Raw genomic sequence first — 18,488 nt, 5'->3', positions numbered from 1 at the left:
GTAGTCGATTTCGAAGCTTCTGAGATCGGAAGCGCAAGGCGAACATTCTGTAGATCTAGCTTTTAATGAGTAAATAAGTGCATTGGGATGTTGCGGTGAGGGCGTGCGCGTGGTATGCGAGTGTAGTCCCTAAGGTTGCAGCGAATCTTATTGTATGGTTGTGCCGAGATCGAGCCCGCCCTCTTCTTGCATTTTTGTGAGGAATTTAAACACGCGCGAATCTTCGTCCGTCTGTTTCACCATGTCTATGAGGGCCAACAGTTTCTTGATGCCGATGAAAATTCTGAAAATTGTTTTATATGAAAATTATTGTTGCATTATAGTAATTGTATATCACAAGTTTTAATTTAATTGCGATTGAAAGAATATTTCTATTTCATCAAATATTCTACCAACAGAGGCGGCTCGTGACAAAATTTTATGGGTGTTCACTTGAAATAAAACACTGAAAATACATGGTGTAAATCAGTACAATTTATTAAAAAAAAATATATATATAGATTCCGGGATTCAGGGATTCCGAAGACTCATCATGCCCCCATAAAGCAATTTGAAATGCACCACAAAATACGACACAATCTATTAACCTTCGTAAAATATGTCTGTTTTCATCGACACGGTCATTGAACTCGCGTATTGACTTTCGGTACCTACGCGGAATCTAGTGCTTTACGAATGTCTTGTCGTCCGATAGACGCCAATTGCAGTTCATTCAACAAATGGTACCGAGATTGTGAATGTTTTTTCATCTTGATTGAAAGATGAGCTAAGTCGTCAACGCCCGTTTCGGTCCAAGCACTCTCACCTCCGCCGGCCGCGCCCGCTTTAAATAAAAGACACAGAAAACAAAATAGTTTGTTGTTTCATCACAACCACACAACCACGGTGTTTTCACATATTGTTCAGATTTAAACACACACGTATATGTTTTCGTTTTTGTCGTACATTTTTGCGTAAGATCAAGTTCAGGCCGTGGCGGTCCCTTATTAGCTTTACATTCAAGCCGAATTTGTAACGTTTTAACACACTTTTTAATGAACGCCACATTATAATTATTGTTCATTTTAACACTCACAAGTAATACTGATAACTACAGGCTATTTCAACACGTATTTTATAATTTTAATTAGAAAATTGCATGAATCGCGCGCGTGCATTGAAGTTGACTCGAGTAGTCGAGTGTTTGTTTATATTATAGAAGTGGAAACTGGCAACGTCGCGCCGCGCGCGCAATCGCTGTCCTGCCGGGCGGTAAAAACGAACCGGCAACGTTTGCGGGTGCGGCGCTCCGAATTTTGCTACTTTTCCATAGAAAATCTTTTGTTTCACGCGCAGGGCTCTGGCAAAACCCTCTCTTTCACTCCTATTGGATTTCGTATTAGGAAATGTACTAAATCTTTTTTCATTGGAGCGCAATCGTGAGCGCACCGCTTCGCGCGTTACATAATACAGTAGGTATTATACAGGTGTATGGGATGATGGAATGATGGATATATTCATTGGTATTAACAGTAGTTTTAAAGATTACGATTGATTTTAAATAGTAATAATTAATGTTAATAATTAAATTAAGGAGTATGATTTTATTATAATTATTTATGGGAGTTCACTGCACCAGCGCTCCTTAGGGCGAGCCGCCTCTGTCTACCAATATTATAAATGCGGAAGTTAAGTGAGGTTGGATGTGTGTATGTGTATTACTATTTTACAAAAAAAAATTCTAGTACTAAGTAGGCACTATAAAATTTGATGTTGCCACTTTTCAACTAAGATTGAGACTTAAAGCATTAGCAATGCGAAAAACAAAACCCTTGAAATGCTATACAAAGTATTAAAGAAAAATCTAAATTAAAAAAAATTTCGCACACTTGGCGCCTGTAACTCTTGCTTGTGCCGACATCGCCATATCCTCCTCCAGGACCTATAAATTTACTAACCAAGCTGGCAGCAAAGAGTTTTCACTAAACACAAAAGAGAAAAAAAAAGAAAGAAAGTAAATTCGAAATTCAAAAAGCGTTCTACGCACTTCGCGCCATGCAGCTCTTGCTGTACCTTAACGAGGTCGCGGCGCCAGAATGCGTCGTTGTTGCTGAGTCCGGCGAGTTTGTGCTCCGGTTTTGCCATGGCTTCCACCATTTCAGTGACCTGAACCCATAAGATAACTTACCAAATTGTTATCAACGTCCTTCCATAATAGAAGAATAAAAAACAAGATTCTATATTCATAAGCGTCCCCACAACTCATGCTGTATCTTGGGCCTTGGCAAGATAGCTCATTTAGAGCATGGCAAGCACGTCCTCACTGACCGCACCTATAAGCTAACTTACCAAACTGGCAGCATAAGTTTTCACACCTGAAAAAAAATGATATTCGAAAAAATCGTTCCACGTACTTGGCTCCCATCAGTACAGTATCTTAGCGTGATCGCGGCGTGATGACATATCACTCTGTTCAGAGAGCATGTGCACCGGCCTCTCCATAGTAGCTATTCAGTGACGTAAAACCTATAAGCATACTTACCAAACTGGCAGCTCACATCACATTCTTATCCAAAAAAAAGAACATTCGAAAGTTCCAAATTCAAAATCATTCCACGTACTTGGCTCCCCGTAGCTCTTGCTTGTGACGTAGAACCTATAAGCATACTTACCAAACTGGCAGCTCACATCACATTCTCATCCAAAAAAAAAGAAAAAATCACATTCGAAAGTTCCAAATTCAAACTCATTGCACGTACTTGGCTCCCCGCAGCTCTTGCTTTATCTTGGCGAGGTCTCGGGCCGTGAATACATCGCTCTCCTCTAGCACTGAGAGCACGTGCTCCGGCTGCGAGAGGTTCGGCACGTGTAACACGCCCGTGAAAGCGGACAACATCTCCATGTCTTCTAGCACTTGACTGTGGGTAAAACAATAATTTAAAATAATATTTAATTTGGAAAGTAAATAATAAAAAAGTATTGCAAAATTTTTGTCCATTAAGTTATTGAATAAATAGGTATTTTTTATTAAATAGTACTATGTAAATAACTATGGATTATTTAAAATATTCGGTTCATCCCAAGTATTAAATTGTTAGTGTCTAATACATACCAACTCTTAACTTCACTTCTTTAACAAAAATATTTGACCCAATTTTGGTGAATTTTATAGCCCATATTCCAGCAGCAGACGCTTCATACTGCCCCCTAGTGTGATCAGACCTGTCACCCAATACATACCGTCTGCTACTAGTGCACAGGATGAGCAGCTTCCTGCCCTTCGGCGGCTCCTTCTTCAGCAGCACGAGCAGCGCCTGCAGCGTCAGGTTGGAGTAGCGCGGTCCGATCGGCCCGTAGTCCAGCAGACGCTCGATATTGTCTACCAGTATGCACGACAGGGTTGAACGGTACGCGTCGTCGAAGTACTGGTGAATAAAATTGAAGGTTAAATATGTACAATATTTTTTTTTTAGTTCAGAAAAATATTTCTCTGAATTTTTCATGTGTCTAATGTAAAAATGAAATATGATAAACCAACATAAAATACGGTCACTTGAGGTACACGTAAGAATTAATTAAATTACCTTTTTAGTTTTTACATCATTTTTCAACTACAAATTAAATATTGTAAACAATTCAATAATAAGCATTTGTTTGACTACCTGTCCTATTTTATTTTTAACCTTTACCTTTTTTAAAACACCTATCTAATAATTAGATGATTATAATTTCAAAACACCCATATTTAGTGAATTCTACATACCTTCCTTATTTGCAGACACTTAGAGTTCTCTGTGAACCCGACCATATCTTCAGGCGAGCACACTTTGACGAAGGGGAAATCTGATAACTTGGCGAGTTGCGCAGCCAACGCGGTTTTGCCGCTGTTCGGTGGTCCTTCTAGGAGTACTGATACTAGACCTGGGATAGAAACGAATTCATTTTGAAGTGAAAACTTCTTTAGCGGCGTTGGGTATAAAATCTTAAACTCGCGTCAGGACACGTGACCTGATCGAGAAAGCGAAGACGGATGGATATCAAACATGCTCAACGTTAATAATCAGGTTTTCACTTCTGCCGGCACTCCCGGAGTGCAACCCATCTTTTTTTTTGTTATAGATCATCTATTAGCTCAAAAATATATTTGTGATAGAGTTTATAATATATTATATACCTGTAGTGAACTCGTATAACAACGTATTTTTTAATTTCGTGTAGAAAAGAACGCTGGTAGAATTTTTCTAACGCGAATATCGTGGAATTGGGAGTTATTTTTAACTTTTTTTTATCAATTTTTTATTTTTACGTAGGTGCAGGTGTAGGTAAAATGAAAAATAAATGTTAGTTACCGTTTAATGGCAAAGACAGTCAGAATATGAATCTGCAATAAATAAATTAAAATAACACTAACCACTAGCTTCAGTAGCCCTAGCTTGCTGTGTGTACAGTTGTCCGTCTTCGAGTATCGACGAAACGGGTGAACCCCAATTGATGATGCCGCGAGCGAGGAAATGTTCCAATGCTTCTGCTGCAGTACCGAACGCCTAGTAAAAATTATAATAGAATTAACTTACATTATAAGCAAGGCACAATAATGTGTTTTGACAAAATTTTATGAAGTTTTCTCGTAGGTAAAAATAAGTAAGAATAAAAATAAAATATGTAGTTAAAAAAAAACTAAAAAACACGCTTTTCATAGAAAACCGAACTAAAAAATAGAAAATTTTATCAAATTATTGTATTGTCATCGGTCCTCAATAAATCTACAAAGTTTGAACGAAATCTGGCCGTTTAAAGTGGGTCAAAATCGCGCCCAAAGAAGTCGGTTACAAACATACAGTCGGTTACAAACATACAGGTGAAGCTAATATAAAGCGTGTAAAAATAAGACATATTTTCATTATAATCGTGGTTTTAATTAAGTATCAATTTTAAAAACAGAACCCAACATATTATAAACTAAGTGTCAATTACACTTAAACATTCAACTATTTTTCAATACTACCCCCTATTTATTTTTCAATAGACTATTAATCCATGCTTTAATATTATAAATGCGAAAGTAACTAAGTAACTGTCTGTCTGTCTGTTACTCAATCACGCCTAAACTACTGAACCAATTTTCATGAAATTTGCTTTGGAGATATTTTGATACCCGAGAAAGGACATAGGCTACTTTTTATCCCGGGAAAATGACGCAATCCCGGAAATCCCACGGGAACGGGAACTATGCGGGTTTTTCTTTGACTGCGCGAAGCCGCGGGCGGAAACCTAGTATTTAATATATTCATTATACAATGATTATTGTTTTAATTAAGTATCAATTTTAAAAACAGAACCCACCATATATACCAAGTGTCAATTACACTTAAACATTCTTTTTTCAATACTACCCCCAAAAAAATAACTTACCGGCTTAATATCATTCTCCAGAGCGTGCAAGAAGTCAGTCCTCTCGACCATGAGTTTCTCCATTGCCTCCGGGTCCACCTCCACCTTACTCGATGCCTTGATCAGTCTGTTCATGGCCGTCGACTGCGCCGCACGTACTAGACCCTCGAGCTCCGCGCCGGAGAAGTTTTTGGTTAGCGCAGCTAGTTCCTGTGTTTAAATGTATTCAGTTTATATTTATTTTTAACATTAAATTTTTATGCCACTTCGCTCTATTTCAAAAAGTCAGTAGAATCTTTGGTTTATGATTAAGATTTTTCAATGCTTGGATAAAACTTATCCGTCCAATAAAGTATTACACGATATAATAAAATGTCACGTAAACTGTCAAATACGGGCAATTAGAATACGTTTTTAAAATGGTAGTTTTATACATTATTCGACGAATAAGTTTTTAACCAAGGATTGAAAAATCAGCCCTAAATATTATAAATTTGATTCTACCATTTACCAACCTTAATTATTAAAAACGCAAGACACAATTCAAGTGCAATTTCTAAACACGCAAGAATAAATCGCCGAGAAAATTTACTTTATCTGGGTACTGGGTAGCCACCGCTATTATTATTTCAGTACGAACTTCAAAAAAAGGCAGATTTCAGTTTTATCTAAGAAACGTACCTTGCAATCAACATCCTCTGCGATCTTCTTATACTCCCTCATCCGTTTTGTATGAATGCTCAAGATTTGCACTCTACCCTTCTCATCTGGCAGACCGATCTCCATTTGCACTTCCAACCTTCCCGGTCGCATTAGAGCCTCGTCAATCATGTCCCGTCTGTTTGTCATACCGATCACCAGAATGTTGTTTAGTTGGTCCACACCTGAGGAAATATATTGTAATAAAATTCGTAAAAAATGACATAAAATCAAAGTCTCGCTCAATTTTTTGCATGTTCCTATGGGTTAGAGGTGTACCCCGGTAAATTGGATTGATAATATCAAAAAAAATAATCATAGATTGGACAAAAAACATTGTATTGGGTAAGATCCATATTGTAGCGATAATGCATTTCTATGATGAATATTTCAGTTGGCACATTTTTATCCTTCAAAAATTACCACTCCACTCTACATCAACATGTGTCCAATTATCCAGATAATTTATTATTCTCTAGTTCTAAATTTTATACGAAAGAAAAGAAGACAGTTTTTCTTTATTAATTTATATTCAACTTTAAGGATCATTACCATCAATCTTTGAAAGCAGTTGGTTCACAACAGTATCGTGAACGCCAGTATTGCCGCCAACGGAGCCTCTCGCTTTGCAAATGGCGTCAATTTCGTCAAAGATTATGATGTGAAGTCCACTGTTGGGTCCACACTGGGAATAAAATATCATATAATTATAGACTCTTTATTTATTATGACTTTATTATTATTTATTTATTTGATTTTTTTGATTGATCACTTATACATTGTATCTAGCATTATCCCAATTCCCAACAGAGTTTCTACACACGTTTATAGAAAGGTTATTTAAATAATTCGATGTTATTGATGGACTTTAGTCGAAATAATTATACAATATAATTATATTCTGCTTTAAAAAAAATCTATTAATGCAAAGTATGTGCTTATTACTGAAAAATTACAATACAATATTTTGTTCTCAATCCAATTATCCCTAAACTCATGTGCCCTGGTATTGGAATATACAACTTTTTCGCATACGTATCGTCTATACATTGACCGCCTCCTTGGTACAGTGGTTGAAGCGTGAGCGTAGAACCGAGGGGTCCTCGGTTCGATTCCCAGTGGAGACGAAGAAAAAAAAATGTCTCATATTGCATCTGCCCCTTACCCCACTACGGGGACACGGGACTTCACTTTTTTTATCGACTATACATGTTACTTACCCTTTTTTCTTCCTCTTCAGCATCAGCGAACAGCCTTCGGATATTGGCCTCGCTCTCACCAACATATTTGTCCAAAATTTGCGGACCGTTCACAATTTTCGGTTCACGTGCGTTCAACATTTTGCCGATTTGACGCGCCATCAGGGTCTTACCAGTACCGGGTGGTCCGTAAAGTAGGATACCCTTTACGTGTTTGCATCCTACAAAATAATATTATTTTTATTCACCTTGTAGTATAGAAGAGTAATTCAATATCAACTAATTTTGATGAGAAATTGACGAACATCGAGAAAGGTCTCTTTGTACAATTATTTGTATTAATACATAATACATTTTTTAGGTAATAAGTGGGTACTATAAAGTTTCGAAAGAAAGCAAGATTACAGGTGATACAGGCTCATATTACGCCAGAAAATTGAGAAATACGAATATTTTCTATAGAAGAGTTAAAATAATATTATAGTTTGTCTCACCTAACTGTTCAACAACTTCCGGTGGGAAGACACGGGAAGCGAAAGCACGACGGAATATGGCATTGAACTCATTGTCCAGACCACCAATTCCCATCTTTCCGAAGTCCCAGTCTGGGTTGATGATGGATTGACGAGGTTGTTTTCTAAATTTTATAATAAATTTAACTTTACATAGAATAGCGGTAAAAGTACCAAATGAAAGTTAAAAAAAAAAACTGAAAATTAAGTTTCATTTTACTTAGTGTTATAGTGTATCAGTAGTGTAATGCAACCAGCTTTACACTTTAATCGTATCAAAATCGTAATATTAACCTATAATCCATAAAAAATCATAAATACATAATACATTTTCCGATTGGTACAACTTACATTTTAAATACAAATAAGTGACAGCAATGAGAAATAGATTAGATATCACATACGTATAGATATATCTTACTTAGAGAAAAAATACCCAAATACTCAATTATAATTTTTTTATAAATCTCCAAAAAACAATATTTACCCTTTAGCCTTGCCAACAAGATTGAGCGAAGAGTTCTCAGCCTTATCAAATTGAATGCAGGCATCAGGTAAAAGTCGTCCCAATTTAACGCGACGGGGCACCGCATTTGCCCCCGATGCTAATGCTTGTACATCAACCGCTGTTAAGAAAACAATTTTTTTTTCATCTTTGTTTCATGCCAGTTATTAATTATAATTTAATTAAAAAAGGAAATCTATTCGCAATATATGTAAAGAACAATATGGAACCCTCTTAAAAAAATCAATTAAAAAATTCTTAATGAAGACAATTTTAAACATTTTCTCATGACATTGTATTCATACAGTCCTGGGTTTATTTCATGAATATTATTTTTAAGAAAGAAGATGGTATGTATTTGATATTAATTAATTAGTATTCAGTTCCCAATGAGAATCCTGTTGAAGAAATTATATTAGAACCAATATGAAAAATATGAAGATGTTAATGATTTTTACATTCACACACTAAATAGCTAGAAGAAAACGTTCTTTTGAGGCTAAGGGAATTTAATGACCTACCTATCAAAGATAAAATAGGCAAAGAAAAATTAGTGTTATAAAAAATAAATGTTTTTTTCTTTATTTACTTTATTACTAGGTTTCCTTGGGTTTGCTGGATATGTGCAGTGTAAAAGGAAGTACATAATATTTATAATGCCAATACCTGAGTATCCTATTAGGTAAAAATGCAACCATATGCTACAAGGAAAATAGAATACATTTTTTACATATTGGAGCACAATAAAACATAATATGTAAATCAACGATTAATTGTTTAAAAAATATAAACAGGATTCCTTATTCAATAGAATTATTTCGAGATTTTAATTAAAAGTATTATAGTTACTTAAATATTCTATAAAAATTCTGATAGGAAAATGTCTAGTCACGTTGATAAAAATTCAGTTAAAAACTTGAGTCAGTTGCATAATCTGAAGTCTGATCAACTTGATAATAATTATTTTCATAATTTTTCAATCGGAAAATATTATTCCAATACCTTATCAGTTTTGACATTATTTTTAAATACATTGCTGGCTCAAATTTCATAATACCAATTATATATACTTTTTACACTAGATAACAAAATTTGTGACAATGCTTCCTTACTATATCCAACTGGATAAACTGATGATTACCGTTAAAAATAAATGACTCACCATACTACTAATCTTATTACATTACAATATGTATATTATAATAGATTAGTTAATATTTTTGTTAACAAAATATTATTGATAAAGGGAAATACAAAAAAATAGTAATGTATTTTTTATTTTTTTAAATATCTTACCTTCCAAGTTCTTGACGATCAGAGAAAGAACTTTCTTCTCCTGGAACGAAAATGCCAATTGTTGGCCGACGGTGAATATTTGATTCGAAAACTGAATGAGGAAGTCTCGCGCCATTTGTTCTGAATCATAGGGCTCCATTGATGTCCTAGTTTGTAGAAAAAAAAATATTATTATTTAAAAAAAAACCTGAATAAAAGAAACAAGGTTATGTATTATGTTGTAGTATGTATGAAATGTAAAATTGCATATTTGCATACATATTTCTTCATACCTAAATTAAATGTATTTTTTCATCCTTTCAGTTTCAATATTAAAAAAAACTTAATTTCACTAAACAATTCATGATGTTTGTTTCAAATCGAATTACTTACGTTTTCTTAAGCATGAAGTCAGCTTCAAGTGTAACACTGCAGAGACATTCTGCACTTTGCGGCTTGAACGGTCTCACATCAATAGTCTGCAGAAATTTATATTTATTTAGTTCTTTTTCAGTGAAGAATGTATTCACAAAGATCTTGGATGTTCTTTTGTTGAATAAATGAAAAGATGACCCATTTTCTTTGTTACTCGAAAAATACTATTCACCTAGCAGATACAGTAATTTTTGAATAAAGAGATATGTCTAGAGTGATTTAAATATTACAACATATTCATATATAAAAGATCTATATCATCATTCAACTTCATTACTCTGTACACAAAATTTGTTGATTTTTATTTGATAAGAACATTTTTAAAATTTAATTGCAGTCCCGATTACATAATACCTACAAATACAAAAAGTGAAAATTTGCTGCTCAAATAATTTTATTTAGTTGGATTTGGTTAAAATATAATTATATTTAATTGACTATTCACCTGCCCAATGGAGAGTGTAGCCCATTTACGTTGCGGAGCTGAAAAGCCTACAGTACCACGGTCCACCCCACTGTAGAATCTAACACTAAATACAAAGTGCTGAGATGGACCTGTCGAAATCTCAATGTGCCTGTAAATAGTATATCATATTAACAATAAAAAAGCAAAAATGTCTCTGGTCTATAATCCAGAGGTGTCGCGAACACCCTGTGGGTGCCTTAAAAAAAATGTAAATCATATTAGCATAGATGTTTTAATTATTATTTTATTAACACCATGTACATACTATATACATATACACCTGTATAGTTACTCAGTACCTGAACATGATTGTAAAGTTATATCTGTTTATGAATAAATACTTACTTTACGTCACTTGGGAAATCATCAGGATTAACAAGAGCACAGTTGGTAATTGCTAGCTCATCAGAGGGGCATTTGGCTGCCTTCATTCGCTGTAAATTATTTATTATATTCAGAAATTCACCAAGTGTAACATAATTATGAGAGTATTGATTTTTTGGATAAGAGCAACGTAATATGTAATTGAATGATACTTTATTGATATGATGAAGTGCCAATAAGATTGCAAAATTATAATATCAATGAATGAATGGAATTATCAATTAATTAATTAATAAATTGAATGCATGCAAAAATAACATAATAAAACAAGAATTATATTTCATGCTGTGAATTAATCGGGCTTATGTAAAAGTGTTTAATTAAATTAAAAGATATTTTCTGCGCAACTTACCATTGAAGACATTTTTATTGAGATATTTTATTTATTTTGTATTTTCAAAACCAAGTTTGTGTTATGACAGTAATGATTCACGTTGATTGGAGTGACATCAACCCAAAATTACCACTTTTTGCCATCAATCAGAAGTCTGGTGATGCCCGTTGAAAGGAAAATACTGCAGTAAAAAGTTTGGTGTGGTGTATTTTGGATTTTACGACTGTGGATCAATACGAGCAAAAGTGTTGCTATGTGTAAAATCGTGTCTTATTTATTTTATATTTAATTAATGGTTTATGTGGTTTTGAGTTTCACTTTGAAAAATGATTTGATTACTATTAGTCTTTCTTTTAATTTTACAATTAAAAACAGTATAACAGCAACTAATTGTAAATATTCGAACATTTTTTTCCCTGGACGATTGCCACCCTTTTAAAAGATTAAAATAAAATATTTTGAATATTTTAGCCTGTGGGCTTTTTGCGAAACCGTAATTTATGTAATTTAGGTTGGAATATTTATAAAATTAGATCACATTATATATTATGTTACTAGTTTAGGGTATAAGATTATGCAACTGCAGCATATAAACATGATGACAACCTGAGTGAGAGCTTTTCGTGGGGTACATTAATTATAAATGAATCCAAGTTTTCGTCACTATTCACTGACCATTCGTACCTCGGAGCAATTAACAAGCCTAGTTAGTTACAATTAACAAGGCTAGTTAATTGCTCCGAGATTCGTACAATGTTTGGGTTTTTGCATCAAAAATATTTTCAAATGCTGTATGACGAAGGTATTACGTGTGGGTTTGAATCAGAATTTTATATTATTACTAGCTGTCCCGGCAAACGTTGTTCCACCTTACTCTTATCACTTAGGGGTATGGTAAATATATGTTGGCCGATTCTCAGACCTACCCGATATGCACAGAAAATTTCATGAGAATCGGTCCAGCCGTTTTGGAGGAGTATGGTAACTATCATTGTGACACGGAAATTTTATATAAAAGAAGTTAGGAAGATATAAATTTGACCGCGGTTCCGACCTCGGCTGATTTTGCGCGGAATATATTTTATTAGTATTATATAGGTACACGTATTAATGTTTTTTTTTTAATTCTGCCACATTATTCAAATTTGTATAATCTATGATTTAACTGCCAAAAGTGAACACTGAACTGTCATTTTGTTGAAAAAGGGTGGAGACTGGAGATTGCCGAGTCCATTGTTTTCTCAGAGGAATGAGATTGTTTTCACTTGTCTGTTGACGATTTTAAATTTTGATTTTTACACAACTTCTAAATGTATGGTGTATCACATTACACGTAAATATGAAGTGTATATTATTTATTTCGATATGTATATTTATAAGTTGTGGTAAGTATTGTATTATTAAATGTTTGGGACGTGAAATTCAGCGTTATAAAGCCAACGCCTAACAAACTTTTATTCTTTCAGTGCTGCCGATATATTCAGAATGTAATATTCCAATAGTTCTAAGGAATTCATGGTTTTCATTTGAAAATGGGCAACAGACAACCACGGATATCAACGCAAATGAAATGACCGGCAGGTAATAAATAAGATTGATTTGGTTTTCGTCATAGATCCTTTTTTAATTTTAAATATTGTATTTATAACGAATATGTGAAGATATTAATATGATTTCTTAGTTTATAATTTGTTGTTTTTGCAGAAAATGCTTTTCTAGTTCATTGTGTTGTGTATGTGTACAATATACATTTTTTAACAAAAGGCTAACTTTAAAAATATATTAGACATATATTTCGTCATGTTTATTGGTTATATAGCGGATTTTTTATTGTTTACTAATTGATTTTGATGCATATATGTTTAACAATATCTAATTTACATTCCATAAATTGACTCATAATATTTCATGCTAAATATTTATTCCTTTCCTGTTTCAAGCAGTTATGTAATTAATTATGTTTTGCTCCAGAGGGGTATGTGTGAACATACATGCAGAATCACAATCAAACTACTCAATGGTGTTTAAGTATACCAATTGCTACTATTGTGTCAAGCTTATCGTCAGAACGGTAAATGTACTGGAGAAGATTGAGACACCCTGTGTAAGCTTGGAGTCGCACGAGGAACCTACAGTAGAGAGAGTGTGCAGGCATCTGAATCCTGATCAGTATTTCGTCACACTGTTTGCTGAGAATTTCGTTCCTGTAAGTAATTCTTGCAATATTAAATTATGAAATGTTTTTTGACCTTGTGAAACTTGACTTTTTATTTTTCAGTGTTTGTTAATTCTTCAAAATTGTATGAACTGTTTCATAACTCAAATAATGTACAAGTGTTTTGTAGTTTTCTTTTAGTTTACTAGTCATTTATTTTCACTTACTCACTACACTAATAGGAATGAAAACATGCTTTGGTATGAAGAAAATTATACTATAATATATTATAATAAATTTTACAATTCTTTCAGGTAAATTGTCGGTCATCATTGGAAGGCGTCTGGCAGTTTGCGTACCAAAACCGTTTTAGATTTACCGGTGAATGTAATAATCCTGAAGCACAGATAAAGTCCTGTCAAACAGCTGGTACTCAGTTCTTAATTACAAATCAAAAGTTTAATATTACATACAGAAAATGCCCTGGTATGTCTGGTACATTTGAGGGAGTTGTTGAATATAGTTGTTTGGGTAAGTTACTTTATAAACTTTATAAAATTGCTTATTTTTTATATGAAGTTGTGCCTTCAATTTTTTTTAGTAAATTTTTTTTTTGTGAGGTGAAGAGTGACTATATGTTATATGAGAAACCTCTATTCGAATAGATAAGAAAGCCTTAATTTTAAATTGAAAACATTATTTTAGGACATTGGTTTGTAAACAAAAACATGTTCTTTGCTGTTGCTAATACTAAAGAATCTCGTAAGGACGAAAGGTATCGTTGTTTCTTAAGGAACAGAGATGATGATCTGTACATTGGTGCATCTATTACACCTCAGTGCAGTACATTGAAAACAGTTGAGAAGTCTCCGGAAAGATATAGGATTACACCAGTCAAGGTAAAGTATGGAAAATCATACTTCTTTTTTCTAGTTAATCATTACGAAAAACAAATTTTATTTTGATTTATTTAGAGTATTTCATTAAATAAACGAATTTGAATTTGATCTAGCTTAAAAAAGCCCAGATCAAACGAATGAATAACAAGTTAAATATAACAATTATTAAAGAATGTGTATATTTAATATTTATATTTAAGTTTGTTCTTTAGTATGAGAGTTATTTAGAGTTACTTATTTATTCCTTACAGGCTGAAGTTGTAGAACCAGGCTGTCGATTACCGCAAAACTTTTCGGGTGACTGGATTAACACGGCTAACATAGACGCCGACGTGTTTATTAACGAAACACATATAATCGAAACCTATTACCCTGATGAGGGGCGATATAGACGAACTATTTATGTTTGCAGGTAATTGAAATAAATAGTATGAAAAATCTTTTGAAGTTGTCTGAACTTAGTTTGACATTATTTTTTATACATTTTTGTACCATTAACATAAAAGGGATTCCCTTTCCAGGTTTCTGTGTCTATTTATTGTTTAGATCTTTAAAATTAAGCAATGGAGCATTTGTTTTATAAAATATTTCTTAAGATTATGATGATGTTATACAAATTTGCTTATATTTACAGAGAACAGCGTGACAGCAGAGTGATGATGGCAAGATTAACGGTTGATGGGTGTCAGAAGGATTATGTGTGCTTCGACTTTGTACCACAACATCATAATGTTATTAGGTAAATTTTTGGATTACATGGTTTTGTTCATTAGATAAAGGAAAATAGAGTATTTTCTTGTTTAAAGTAGTCCTTAAAATTTAAAGCATAAGATCCTCCTTATAATTTTAAAGTAGAACACTTCAACTTGTACAATCTACGAACATATAAATTTATTTTTCTTGTAATAATTTACTTTTACATCATTCCTTATCTATGTATATAACTAACTTTGATACTTATTTCATATATTCATATAAATTTTTCAGATTCCGCAAAGGTTTAGCCATGACGCAAAACAATTTCCACACAGTGTGCTCTTGGGTACAGTTTCAGAATAAACAGAAGTGGCGTTACGATATATTCCTAAAGAAGGATCCAACGCCCATAAGATGCCCGGTCGCTGGCAAATTCAATTTCACACAAAGAGGCGATGTTAGGTTCGAAACAAGGATTCTTGGTGGTGTCACACTAAGTCCGCGACCAAATTTGTATTGTAAAATAAATATAAGCGATTTTTCTGTTTGTGATGTTGACCAGAAAACAGTGCAAATCAAGGAGAATTACTGTCTCTCTGTAGATTACTTGGGAAGGCCAGTAGATATTTACAGTGATCCCGATTATAAGATGAAATGTATCGGATATTGGAAAGAGAATTTGAAGTCGTATTTGATTACGTACGACGAACTTGATCCCTTCTCCAAGTATAGGTGTTGGGTGTACCAAAGAGCAGATTTGAATAGGTAATAGCTACTTTATTACAATAATTTATGACTTTCATGAACTTAATATCTATAAATGAAGAAATAAATAAATTATAATGTTGCTTTAAAACGTATAGGACATAGTAAAGTGTTTTATAGTTTATATATTTCAATAGAAAAAGGAAATATATATTTATTGAACAGTTTTTAATAATTTTTTGGTTTTCTGGCATGTGGCGGGTACCTTAAACTGTATCTATGTCGTTAAATGATTTTTAAAGTGAAACTTTTATTACATCGTCTCAAACTTTTTGGTCTGTGTAGCGCATGTCGCGTGTATTGGCTGCCGAGTAGGTATACCTACTCGGCAGCCGACCGTCACGCGACATGCGCTACACAAAGCAGTGTTCGGAACCGTTCGAACAGTTTCACTTTTACCGTGGTTTCATAAAACCACACAACATTTTTTATTACTTGTTCTTTTCAGAGTGCTCATGTCGCAAGCTCTCGGCGCGTACTGTGATTTGAAACAAGACGTAACATCATGGAACTATACAGAGGGCGCTGCAGTCGCTATAGAAATGGAAGAATATGAGAGAGAAAGAGATCAGTGTCCAATGCACTTTGATGATGGTAGCGATCCTTGGGCGACTAAAGAAAACTTCATCAAAGTGTTCTCGTTTTCATATTCGTTTTGGAGAGGAAACGGTGCGCCAGTGTTGCATGTAGCTAATCTTACTATAGTTGTTCTGTTAGTGTCTATATTGAAGTGCCTACTTAATTAATTATGGGTAAGAATCTGTAGATATTGAAATTCATCAGTTTGTTTTGATGATGTAGAGAAGGTTAGATGAAATTGAGTAACTTTTTTTAATGAACCTGAATATCGAAGCAAAAATTTTGTTTCCTTAGTACCTTGTAAGGAGTAAGTCATAATTTTTGGCAAAAATGTTGGTTAAGAACATAACAACTGCCAACGTGTTTTTAATAGTAACTGTGCACAACTATTGGTAATCTCGTATTTACTTACTAACTGGTAAGAGATCAAAGAACTATACATGATTTAAAAATATAACAGCTTGTTTTTAAAATCAAAAATGATCTGAAAAAAGTCCCTAATGTGCCTTTTTCATAATCTAACAAGCACAAATTCAGGATAAGAATATCCTTATAGTGCCTTAAAATAGGTATTAAGTACATAATATTATGTATCTATAACTTTTCTAGCAAACTTAATTGTATACCTCAATTCATATTTTTTATATATTTAAGGCTTTGTATACTAAGCAACCTCAATATTCTGTTTTTCAATTGCTAAAAACAGGCATTGTACAATTTATGTATAAGAAATATCTCACTTAAAACAAAATCCGTCCATTTATATTGTTTTAAGCATTGTATTTTTTAAGTCTTATGAGACTGTATTTTTATTAGTGTATAATTTTTATAAAAGACATCATTGCTAAAATATGACTTGTTATATTGTTCCATGAAAAAATCCGTCCAAATGTGTTTTATTTTTTCTGAGAATAAAAGTTGTAGTAAATATTTGTATCTTTTATTTGCTCTTAGTCTTTAGATACTATATTAGAACTAGACAATTAAAAAAATACCCTTTTTAAACAGCATTTTCCCCATTATTTTAGAATAAATGTTCCTAAGTTCAGATTACCAAACAACGAGTTAGTATTAATTTTGATTTTGATCATTTGATGATATAATTATGAGAGGGTCAAGCATTTATTAAGTTTAAAAACAGGAAATACAAATGAAACACATTATGCCTTAAATATAAACATTTTATTATCCTATAGGTAAAGTTATAATTAAATTAAAGTACATTAATAATAATTAATAATCTTGAATTCTTCTTCTATTTGGTCCAAGACACTTTAGGAATATCAAAGTGTTCAGTGAGACTGTCCAAATGCTGATTAAATTTCTCTACTCTTTGTTTGTGGGTCATCTCCGCTTTTTGCTGTATTCTTTGTCTTTGCTGAAATAAACAAAATACATTCTTATTTTCATATTTTAATAAATAAAATATTGTTAGTGTGGCATATACTTAATGGTAAAATAAAACTATATTAGCTATTTACTTCAGAAGAAATAATTATTTTCTAAGCTACTAACTTGAATGAATAGCTTTCATTAAATTGAGGTATAGTTTTAGATAATATGGATTGGTTATGTGTATTTCTTTCCCATCACAAACTATTTCAAGTTATATTAAAAGTAGAAAATGCAGAAGATGCTGTGTAACTTACCATTTTTTCTTGCATTTTCTTGAATGCTAACTCAGCTTTAGTTCGTTTTTCTTCTTCTCGTTGCTTCACCTGTTCCTGTACTTCATTGTTATTTATCTGCTGTTTTATGACCTTTTCTGTCTCTTTATTTGCCTTCTTCTTCTTTTTCTTTTTGATTCCAGAATTATCTTTAATTTTTAATTGTGCTCTATTGACACATGCATATTCGTCTTCCTCCACCATTTTTTGTTGCAATAGTTTGCTGAAAAGTTATTAAAACGATGTTGATTTTATAATATGGAACTGAATGCAATATTTTATCACCTTTAAATAACAAATAAATACAAATGAATCACAATTCACAGTTCTGAACAATACAATCAGAGAATCAGATCAGCGTCCTTCTTCCTTTCACTGTCAAAACTCAAAAATAATCTGACACTGTCACTGTCAGAACTTCCAAATTTGTCTATGGTGTTGTTGTTACAAAGACAATTATAGAGTTTGCTCACAGATTTCAAATATTATTTTTTCAGTTTATATTAAAAAAAAATGCATTTTCTGTGATTTTTACTTATCTGTCCCAA

General features: G+C 33.0%; 3 protein-coding genes across 5 annotated transcripts; 1 reads left to right on the top strand and 2 right to left on the bottom strand.

Annotated features, from left to right (window-relative positions):
- Positions 1-141: 141 nt before the first annotated feature.
- On the bottom strand, positions 142-11,405 carry LOC149904438 (vesicle-fusing ATPase 1-like). Its single transcript, XM_090107410.1, has 16 exons — positions 11,198-11,405; positions 10,807-10,895; positions 10,441-10,570; positions 9,954-10,039; positions 9,582-9,727; positions 8,268-8,406; positions 7,763-7,905; positions 7,290-7,489; positions 6,622-6,754; positions 6,052-6,254; positions 5,392-5,580; positions 4,391-4,523; positions 3,743-3,900; positions 3,220-3,404; positions 2,739-2,897; positions 142-283 (listed from the first exon to the last, which is right to left on the bottom strand). The coding sequence occupies exons 1-16, from the start codon at positions 11,207-11,209 to the stop codon at positions 148-150; spliced, it is 2,241 nt and encodes a 746-aa protein (XP_089963536.1). The 5' UTR covers positions 11,210-11,405; the 3' UTR covers positions 142-147.
- Positions 11,406-12,433: 1,028 nt separating this feature from the next.
- udt (protein undicht) lies at positions 12,434-17,203 on the top strand. Its single transcript, XM_090107113.1, has 9 exons — positions 12,434-12,564; positions 12,646-12,760; positions 13,151-13,385; positions 13,649-13,865; positions 14,040-14,233; positions 14,485-14,645; positions 14,868-14,972; positions 15,221-15,694; positions 16,143-17,203. The coding sequence occupies exons 1-9, from the start codon at positions 12,519-12,521 to the stop codon at positions 16,438-16,440; spliced, it is 1,845 nt and encodes a 614-aa protein (XP_089963239.1). The 5' UTR covers positions 12,434-12,518; the 3' UTR covers positions 16,441-17,203.
- Positions 17,204-17,433: 230 nt separating this feature from the next.
- LOC149904436 (protein FAM32A-like) lies at positions 17,434-18,286 on the bottom strand. 3 transcript variants are annotated; one of them, XM_090107114.1, is made up of 3 exons: positions 18,247-18,286; positions 17,923-18,163; positions 17,434-17,651 (listed from the first exon to the last, which is right to left on the bottom strand). In XM_090107114.1, the coding sequence occupies exons 2-3, from the start codon at positions 18,142-18,144 to the stop codon at positions 17,529-17,531; spliced, it is 345 nt and encodes a 114-aa protein (XP_089963240.1). In that variant the 5' UTR covers positions 18,145-18,163; positions 18,247-18,286; the 3' UTR covers positions 17,434-17,528. The 3 variants fall into 3 exon arrangements, with proteins under 3 accessions (XP_089963240.1, XP_089963241.1, XP_089963242.1); XM_090107115.1 differs by having other exon boundaries at positions 18,258-18,280; XM_090107116.1 differs by having other exon boundaries at positions 18,265-18,279.
- Positions 18,287-18,488: the final 202 nt, after the last annotated feature.

This window comes from Colias eurytheme, chromosome 11, assembly GCF_061535395.1.
Source record: "Colias eurytheme isolate Ceu_HAF_F1 chromosome 11, ilColEury1 Martin Lab GWU primary, whole genome shotgun sequence".
In the NCBI taxonomy this organism is placed as follows: Eukaryota; Metazoa; Arthropoda; class Insecta; order Lepidoptera; family Pieridae; genus Colias; species Colias eurytheme.
The sequence above is the reverse complement of the archived record's forward strand: the minus strand, read 5'-3'. Positions and strand labels throughout refer to the sequence as shown.